Here is a 10,813-nt window from a genome sequence, read left to right as displayed (position 1 = left end):
CCTTGAATATATGTCTAGGCATGTCACCAAAGTGGTGAACGCTGCCATATAACTGGAATATTGCTGAGTGCGTCGTTAAACAACAAGTTTTACGGCAAGCATAGGTTACTGAAGACCTTTTCTACCCCTACCCCTATTCTATTCTTCAGGGGTTTAGAGTTGGTCCTCAACAACGTACATGCTTGTCGTACAAGGCGACTTAACGGACAGGGACATGGGCAGACTCGGTTGTTTTGTTATATTCGTGTCATTTTGTTACGCACTCAGCAATATACCAGCTATATGACGACAGCCTGTAAATAATCGAGTCTGGACCAGGCAAACCAGGGGTTGATGTGAAGAACAGCTTACAACGCAGTCGGTCGCTTCCGTGGTCTAGTGGATAGAGCGTCTGCCCGGGGAGCGGAAGGTCGGGGTTCGGTCCCCTGCGCGTCATACCAAAAAAAAATTAAAATATGGTTTACTTGTTACCGTGTCTGGCGCTCGGCATCAAGGGGAATGAATAAGGACTGGTCAGTTGGGAGTCAGTCTCCTGTCTGAGTGGAGCATCCATGTTAAAACTCCGACATGGTACCTCGGTGGGCTAGCGCTATAAAACCGACGCAAGTCAGAACTTGCGCAAGCAGTCACACATACACACATGTCGCTATATAAAAATAGGAGAGAAATAATCTTGAAAGCCGACGTTTTAAAAGCCGCCTCACCTCATCTCATCTCACCTAACCTCACCTCACCTCGCCTCACCTCACCTCGCCTCGCCTCGCCTCGCCTCGCCTCACCTCACCTCACCTCACCTCACCCCACCTCACCTCACCTCACCTCACCTGTAATATTGCTTAAAGAGGCAAAACAAGACCCTCACACTCACGAACATCAGCAATCAAACAACTGTGGTTGGTTGGTTTGTTGTTTAACGCCGCACTCAGCAATATTCCAGCTATATGACGGCGGTCTGTAAATAATCGAGTCTGGACCAGACAATCCAGTAATTGACATAATGAGCATCGATCCACGCAATTGGGATCGATGACCTGCATCAACCAAGTCAGCGAGCCTGACCACCCGATCCCGTTAGTCGCCTCTTACAACAAGCATAGTCGCCTCTTACGGCAAGCATCGATTGCTGAAGACAGATTTTAACCGGGATCTTCACGGGTCCAAACAACTGTGACGAATACATGTTAGTGAACATGCTTGGTTCTCAGTCGACACACTGCGTAGCACGTTTAATCCTTTAATCTATAGACGTCCATGATAGTTCGACGTATATATATGCTAATCCGATGATCGATTATTACCGAAAATTGATCGATTGCCTTGTACTGTTGGCACTGATCGATTGAGTATTTGGAGAAAAAATGTATTAATAACAAAATTAGAATTAAATGACATACACAATTATTGATAAACATTGGCAACTATTTTTATTAGTATTCATAAAGGTGCACGCACGCGCAGACACACACAACACACAAACACACACACAAACACACACACACACACACATATATAGATATATTGGTTTGTTTTACGTCGCACTCAGCAATATTCCAGCTATATGACGGCATATATATATTGTGATAGATGGATGGATAGTTTCCAAAGAGGATCTTAGTGCCTGCCTACGTGCCTGCGTGCCTGCGTGCCTGCGTGCGTGCGTGCATGCGTGCGTGCGTGCATGCGTGCGTGCGTGTGTGTATTGAAGCATGTTATTGCATACAGAATCAAATAGTGTTGAAAAACTATCTTTGAACCATATAGAAGGGCGTAATTTTCCGGTCAATTTTCCAAATTAGGGTATGCCGGTTCCGTGGGGATCCCTGGTTAGATCATGTCTCCAGCAACCTATACTACCATGGCCTTATAGAGTCCACTTAATGGATTGGGTGGTCATGCTTGGTTATTTGGCTAATTACGTGTCATGTTTTCCATCATTTGATTTACGGATTTTTTTTTCAAAACAGTTGTGTCGATGGCCGATATGAAATAGACTTTTAATATTAATATTTTTTGTAAAAAGTATTGTCGTTCTGGTGAAACTGAAATAAAGATGACAAAGTATATTTTAGAATGACAAAAATGGTCAAATGTAACTTCGCTTCCTGTGTTAACGTTCCTTAAAGTTTTTCAATAGGTAGACTTAAATAAAACATTTCTCAAAATTTTAGATCCACATTTGTAAAACTGATCCGCTAACAAGTAGTAAAAAGCCCCCAACAACGGGAAATCATAAGCTCAAAGCTTAAGGCTATGCCGCTCGCACAGAAAGTGACGTCCAAACGCTCAAATGCTAATCGGGTTTTACAAAACACATTTGCAAAATCAAAGGCGTGGAATACCTTCACGCGTTGGGACTCAGTCGCCTATATGTCAATACACCATGACGTACATAGGAGCCGGTATATGTAGATGTCTGGACGCCAGCAACGAGTATTACCTTGATACAGGTTGGTTGGTTGGTTGTTTAACGCCGCACTCAGCAACATTCCAGCTATATGACGGCGGTCTGGAAATAATCGAGTCTGGACCAGACAATCCAGTGATTGATATCATGAGTCGCCTTTTACGACAAGCATAGTCACCTTTTACGACAAGCATAGTCGCCTTTTACGACAAGCATAGTCACCTTTTACGGCAAGCATAGTCGCCTTTTACGGCAAGCATAGTCACCTTTTACGGCAAGCATAGTCGCCTTTTACGGCAAGCATGGGTTGCTTGATACAGGTGAAGGTTTATATACGCTTATGTGTTCGAGGCGGAGATTTGGTTTTAAAAGTTAGTGAGGTGAAATGGGGTTTAACGTCGCAGTCAAGGTTATTGCACTTATAAAATAATTAAAGCCACAAAACCATTTCCATATAGCCAATAGAAATCAGCATGGCTTGTACGATTCTGACTTTATCATGAGCAAGTGTTTGAGAATATTATCAAATCGTAATGATAGCTTGTGTTCGCGAAAAGGTGAGCGTATCCTGCCCACGGGTGGCACCCGTCACAAACACATGCAAAGGAAAGTAAATTGTACACCTAAAAATACACGGGAACATATGGTACAAGTCGAAATAGGGAATTGCATCGGGCATCATTTTTGTTACTGATGGGTCAAATGTCAACTTCTGAGCAAGAGTCGTATGACGCTCTTTAAAATCTTGGATGAAAGAGCATTCTCGATTGTTCATGTGTTCAAGTTGTGAAGTGTAAACGCCAAAGGCTGGAGCTGCTGGAATATTGCTCGACATGAGTGAGTGAGGGAATATGGTTTTACGCCGCTTTTAGCAATATTCCAGCAATATCACGGCAGGGAACACCAGAAATGGGCTTCACACATTGTACCCATGTCGGAATCGAACACGGGTTTAAGGCGTGCAAGCGAACGCTTTAACCACTAGGCTACCCGACCGCCCCTGTTCGACATGAAGGTTGGTTGGTTTGCTGTTTTACGCCGCACTCAGCAATATTCCAGCTATATGACGGCCGTCTGTAAATAATCGAGTCTGGACCAGACAATCCAGTGATTGACATCATAAACATCGATCCACGCAATTGGGAAACGATAACATGCATCAACCAAGTGAGCGAGCCTGACCACCCGATTCCGTTAGTCGCCCCTTACGACAAGCATGCTGCACAACGGACGATGGAAGACAAGGCCATACACAAACCTGAATTGGCATGTTTTGCATACAAGTCATATTCACCAGAGGGCTCATGTAAACAACTGCGGCTATTTTGAATGCCTTGAACAAACGCCGGTTAAATTGTACTGAACTTAAACCCCTCATTTCCCCTGAAGCCGGCCAGTGCCGATTGTAAAATGCGTGTGGTATAATCATTCTAAATATATGTTCGTAAATTACGAGATAGCCATAATATTTTACCGATATAATAATTGTACTGTCTTCCCCAAACGTGATTTAGCTTCTAGCAGTCATCAGTTTACCGATCCAACACTGAGGCACAGTCTCGTAAAATATTGCACAAAATTGAGATCCAAGATTTATAAGTTTATTATTTATAAGTTTATAAGTTCGACTTGATACAGCATGCAATGCTAAAAACCAATGTGGGGATTACTGGGGAACCCACGGGACCAATGTCGTGGTTGCGACCGACGAACGTTCTAAAACTAGCACTTCCGGTCCTAAGCGAAGCGCATGATTGAGAACCCCTTAATACAAAAATCACTGTTACTTGTAACGGGACAACAATATACGACATTAGAATTTCATTTACGAGAGTCACGTGCTTGTTTCTGTTTCCGTGTGGTCTCAATGTGGCTGAAATACTGCATATGTAACTTGAAACTATAAAAGTTAACTCACTAACCCTGTATGGTACGATTCGCCAAGTGGGCAACGTTGCCACACGTGTTATTTGATAACTACCAGGATTCGCTGATTGTAAGTTCGAATCCAAGACACCCAGTGATTAGTGAGTGAGTTGGGTTGTACGCCGCTTTAAGAAATATAACAGCACAATATCACGGCGGGGAGACCAGAAAGGGGTTTCACACATGTACCCGTTTGGGGAATCGAACCCGTGTCTTCGGCGTGACGAGCGAACGCCGTAACCAAAAGGCTACGCCACCTCCCCAACTCAGTGATTATCAGCAGTATATTCTGCGCTGTTATACAATAAAGAGGCAATATTATTGGCGATTCCCCCCCCCCCCCCCCCACACACACACACACACACACACACACACACACTCTTTTGCTGACCCCTAACGCACCCCCTCCCTTCCCTAACGCATCCTTTGACCCGTGAAGATTCCGGGGTAGAATAGGTCTTCAGCTTGCCGTAAAAGGTGACTATGCTCGTCGTAAAAGGTGACTAACGGGATCAAGTGGTCAGGCTCGCTGACTTGGTTGATGTATGTCATCAATCCCATGTTATCAATTACTGGATTGTAGGGTTCAGACTCGATTATTTACAGACCGCCGTCATATAGCTGGAATATTGCTGAGTGCGGCGTTAAACAACAAACCAACCAACCAACCCCCTCCTTTCCCCACTCTTAGAAAATATTAACAACCTAGAATATAATGAAAAAAAAATCAATAACAAAATCTCCCACCAACACCCCCACATAACATACCTTTAACATATGACCACTCCCTTTGTGTTGTTATCACATTAATATCGAACACATGTGTCAGACGGGAACTGTTTCGAATGATTCATCCTGGCAATGCGACTTTTTTTTACAGATACCAAGTACAATACACACAAACACGCGCAGTAACAATAGATTGTAAACGGGACTTGAGATTGATGATTTACGTGAATACGACAGCGGAAAATCGATACCTGGCATAATAAACAAGATATACGCTTTTAAATGTTGTATGATTCAAGATAAGCGTTTACAATTTATCCACGGAAGATCAATAAGTTAAATATTTACAAAATATGTGTTTTAAACCAAACCTAACTTAAATTTGTGTAATTCTTGATATTAAATGCCATTACACTGAACAATAAAAGAAATCGATTTTTAGCAAAATACATTTCACCTGTTATTTACATAGTCTACATCAACTAAGATAAAAATTGCATGATATATTTATTGTCAACTGGAATATATAACGATTTCAATCATTACTTAGTATTTAATTTTTCGAATTCCGAGCACCTGTGATTTTATTGACAGAATATATTGTGAGACGACCCCTTCAGGTAATGACACCTGTCTATATTTAGTCGACCCCTGAGTATATAGAGACAGGAGTCACGCGAAGGGCTCTGGACAATTACGAATTGGCCACTATGGCGAATTTGTTGGTACCATTTGTGATACTGATATTTATATGTCACGGAAATACTCAAGATGTCGACAACACCGCCCTGAATATTTTCGACGCTCTGTCGTCCACTTTGAATTGCGGCCAGGTAAGTCGTCAGTTGATGGGAAGTAACAAAACTCGACACGGCAGCCATTTTGTCACATTTCCGTAAACAATGTCTCATGGTGAAACAGTTTTACCATTCATTTGAATAAGTGTAGTCTCCATGAAAGATTGTTCTGGGTCATGTTTAATTATTGAATTAAATGTGCTAATTGTCATTTTACCTGGACGATCAAAGTGTGCCAGAAACTGAAATGAAACGTGACTCACTGGATGGATTCAAACATTTTAGTCAGTTATGACAATATGATTATGAGTTTATCTGAAAAGACTAAAGAAATTCTTGTAAGGTGTCGCCAAATTTACAATTTGATAAGATTATTTGGGCTGTTTGACTGTTAATGTGTTCGGAAATACACAGAATATCAAGTGAAGTGAGGTGAAATTGGATTTAAAGGGGCACTGATCTAAAGCAATTCCCCAGGAATTTGTTATTGTTTTTCCCCCATGAGTACCCGGATGTATAGCAGAAATCTAGACTAGTTCGCAACCTCTGCTGCGCCATTCGTAAGCGCGCATTCGTCACTTTTATGGGTGGTAATAAGTGGGTATGGTCACATTGATAAACAAAATGAAATACAGTTTTCGAGATAATAAGGAAATGTAGGTATCTTTGTGGGTAGCATCGGTAATGCTGACGAAGTTTTGATAAGTCACTTGCTTGGTAATTTTGCGATTTTGCGTTTACACTATTTTGACTTGCAACACAAAGTAAATATTTCACCTGAGCATTGCTTTTTTATTGTGTGTATATTTTTTTACTCTCAAGATGTGTAACATTTTCAAATTTATTAAACGCCTAAATATTCAGTTATTTTACAAAGTGACGGAAAAACATTTCCATCTGTATTATTATGATAACGAATTCCAAACATGTTGATGTTTAAAGGGGCACTCATCTAACGCCATTCCCCGTACTGGTTGTTGAACTGAAGACTGAAAATGTTACGTTGAAAAGTACATTTCTATGTTGTTTGGCTTCTAATCCTACATAATAATCTGTTGTATTGTTTTTAGGCCCATTTGCTTGTCTTAATCAATTTTAGTCAATCTGGACAGATTTTTCAGTCAAAATGACTGAAATATTTACACTTTTTATAAATTGCCTGAGAGAATCACATTTTACAAATTGACGGAAATATATACACGCTTACAAAGGAAAAGACTTGTGAAAACAACGTCTATCGCGCATTGAAGAATTTCCCAACCAAGACGTAGAGGAACAAGAACATATCGGTTCAATGACACAGCAAATGAAGGAAAACCCTGGAGCCATGACATCTATATGCCTTGAAACACTTAACAGCCGTTGTTTATAAGATGCTAATCCTAATTGTTAATCCCCATTGTATTGTACATCGACTGTCTACCATCCTGAACGAGATGTGCAAGTATGTCACTGATGAATTACTGTTGTTTATATTTACGACTTAATAAATGTCAGGTGACCTGGGCTAGAGAAGCCTTGGTCCAGAGATGAAAATCAGAGAGAGGGGGCGCGTTGCAAGCCACCAATCGCTTAGAGAAAGCAACTTACTCACTCACCCCGGGGTCTGCAACAGTTCGAAGTGCTTGCGCACTCTTCCAAAATGGCGGCGCAACCACCGCTTGGTTGCCTTGATGTAATGAAGAACGTAATAGAAGAGGCTCGATGACGAGCTGATCAAATTTATGACTACTTTGAAGATGTGGATCCGACCGAGGATGAAGGGGTGTCAGCTGCCTTTGCTGATTTCCTCGTTGATCCAGTTAAGAGTTTCTTCTTCCGCTGTCAAAGTCAGCCGCCATTTTGGTTTGACAACGAAGCGACCTCAGCCAGCAATTGTTTCGCTTGCAAGCGGCGTAAAGTTAGCGCACTGTTGTAAGGCGAATCGCTGTACATCGCTTGCAAGCGATTGGCGCTTTGCAACGCACCCAGGGAGAGAAAGGTCTTACCCTTAGCCTAGCTAGGGTTAGGCTGGGTGCTCCGGGGCACCTAGACAACAACCACTACCACCATGTGCTGACCTGGCACAAAGTGTTGTTTTTATAAACAATCCTAGCTAGGCTAAGCAATTAAGTGATTCTAGACATACATATGTCATGGCTACGGGGTAATTAGCATTTGGAATTAAACGTTCATTCAGACAAATGTTCTCCGAAATCGGTAGCCATGACAATATACTGGATAGTGGAGGATGAACTTAAAAATACTTTCATATTACACTTGAACTTTTTAATATTATCAATAAAAAATGAAATTTGTTGATGACATGATGTAAGCATCATTTTGAAAAATTAGTAAGAAAATTTAAAACTGACCGTGATAGTTTGTTTTTCAACCATAATGATAATAATACAGAGCTCCAGATAAGCTTTTGGTCTTATGGGTATTTTACCCATGCATTTTAAAATCATTGGGTATCAGTAATTCTATCTGGGTATTCACATTTCTGTTACCCACTAGTTTTTACACATGTGGGTATTTAAGTTAAATATTTAAAAACACTTAGTCTCGTCCCTGCAAACTGTTGTCGTGTGGGTTCGAGAGCTTTATAGGACTCAAAAATACCGCGATACTTCCACAAGAAAGGAAAGCAAATGATCATGATGTAACGTTCATTGTGGAGTTTGTCAAGAATGTCCAAAATAATATATAATTTCATTTGGTAATCTAATACGCAGGTTTACTTCACAATATTTTGATGATACGCTCTAGTTTTATTTTTGTAGCGTATCTGTAATGTTCGTTGCGTATTTGATACACTTGAATTTTATTTCACTGCATATTTCTGCATTTCTGATGTGTTTTTTACGCAGATACGCATCTTATCTGGAGCTCTGATAATATGCCCACAAATTATACTGATACCGTATTCGACGTAATAAGCGTCCCGCTCTAATAAGCGCTCACTGCGATATTTGCTAACATATTGGCTGGTGAACAATCCCCAGTAGCACCCCTTCCAATTGATCAATGTGCACAAGACTTATTTATCCGCGTATAATACGCACTCGTGTGTTATATGTACCCTTAATTATGGGCAATTAAATTCATGAAAAATATAACTGTCGTTTATAAACATTTCATATAAACCACGAAATTTATACTTTATTTCTGTTTGTTTCACCAAAATAATATTCTAATAAGTGCCCCCTATTTCTAATTTTGAGAGCGCCCTTGCCGCTTATTACGTCAAATACGATATTCAGTTTCCAGGATAATATTCCCAGTGTGAAATACACATTCTGTTAATGATACTGTTTGGTATGTTGCTACGTTGTTGAAATGTAATATATCAAGTGAGCAGTGAGTATCACCTGGTGAATAATTAATTACCTATGTAAACATGACTATGTTATGAACTTTGTAATGAGCACCTGTCAATCACTATGATGGACTGTTAGTCATGGTGATGACATCATCAATTAGGGAGGATAAATTCATCAATTAGGATAAATCTCTGAAAAATCTGACATTCCTCTTTCAAGAAAACTATTTTGTTTATTCTTGGAATGAGGCATCTGGTTATTGATCAAAGCTGTCAAAATGCCTTATTGATGGAATTTGATGTGATACCAGTTATTCAGGAAGTTTTTAATAATATTTTTGCCCTTTGAATAGGGTTGTTAGGATTCACTCGCGTATTCGGTGAAACGAACTGTATCCATTCATGAATTGAATTCATTATTCGTGCCCAATAGAATCGAATATTCATGAATATGCAGTCATGTTCATTTACATACCCTGTATCTTAAAATATCCATAAGAACATATTATATGCATAGATTTCTTGAAAGACAACAAACACTCTTATAACATTTAATTTGACAGTATTATGGTCACTGGTCATTGTCGCATTTGAGCAGACGATAGTACCTGGATAAGTGCAGTATATAAATGTATAATATGTTAATAATTCACAAACTGTGTCAAATAATTTGTGTTGCTTTTGTTTCACTGAATATAACAAACTGCATCAACTGCTGACTTAATTAATATTAATATTCGTATTCGTTACTCTATATTCGTGATACGAATCGCATTTGCCTCATAGTGTATTTGAGGGAGCACTGTTGGCCCAGTTGTCTAAGGCGCCGCGATTCGCTGTGCAGAATTGCATCCCTTGGGCACGCCAGAAACCTATGATTGTGGGTTCGAATCCCCGTTCGCCCTGATTATGTTTCTAGGTCTGTCAGCACCATACCCGTGCTCGTGGGTTTCACCGAAGTGGTAAACGTCTGAGACCTGCATCACTTCGGGCTTCCTCCCACATTAAGCTGACACGCCATGATATAACTGGAATTCTGTTAAAAGTGGCGCTAAACCCAACTCACTCACTCACTCACTCATAGTGTATTCGTTGCAGCCCTATCTTTGAACATGTTAAAATATAAAAATGCGCACAAAATTGCCACGAATTATGTTTGGCGATTATGTATCGTATGGGGGGATGGCCATAGAGTGACACCCTAACTATAATTTGCTTCCAGTCAACCCGGGTGCTGATGGTGTATTTTTTGTCCTCAGTTCAAGAATCTTGTGATTGCAAGCGGGATGCAGGTACAAGACTTCTTCAAGATGAGTCAGTCGCTGACCCTGTTTGCCCCGAATGACACTGCGTTCGAACAGATGCTTCCAGACAAGCGACAGAAGCTGTTTAGCATGACAGCCTCCGAGAAGGCCGACTACGTGAAGTCGTTCACATGTAAGTTGAGTGTACAGTGCAGAGTTGTGTACCTTCTCCTCCCACATTCAGCTGACATGCCGCGATATAACTGGAATACTGTTAAAAGCGGCGTTAAACCCAACTCACTCACTCACTCGCTAAAATGGCACACTCAATTTGCTTCCTTTATAATCGAACCAAGCATTTGCTTACCATGCTCAGGGAACTTCCTGCACTAAAATAAAGGTGTGATTA

The 10,813-nt window shown here is 40.7% G+C and overlaps 1 protein-coding gene across 1 annotated transcript in view; it reads left to right on the top strand.

Annotated features, from left to right (window-relative positions):
- The first annotated feature begins 5,723 nt into the window (after window positions 1-5,723).
- Window positions 5,724-10,813, top strand: part of LOC139461169 (fasciclin-1-like) — a 29,401-nt gene continuing 24,311 nt past the window's right edge. The window contains exons 1-2 of the mRNA XM_071242748.1: window positions 5,724-5,892; window positions 10,420-10,597. Of these exons, the coding sequence (XP_071098849.1) occupies window positions 5,770-5,892; window positions 10,420-10,597 (301 nt within the window). The 5' untranslated portion in view covers window positions 5,724-5,769. The remainder of the gene's footprint in view (window positions 5,893-10,419; window positions 10,598-10,813) is intronic.

The sequence above is a fragment of the Haliotis cracherodii genome, unplaced genomic scaffold (assembly GCF_022045235.1).
Source record: "Haliotis cracherodii isolate W230 unplaced genomic scaffold, xgHalCrac1.p SCAF_14, whole genome shotgun sequence".
In the NCBI taxonomy this organism is placed as follows: Eukaryota; Metazoa; Mollusca; class Gastropoda; order Lepetellida; family Haliotidae; genus Haliotis; species Haliotis cracherodii.
Note: the sequence above shows the minus strand (reverse complement) of the source record. Positions and strands in the feature narration are given on the sequence as shown.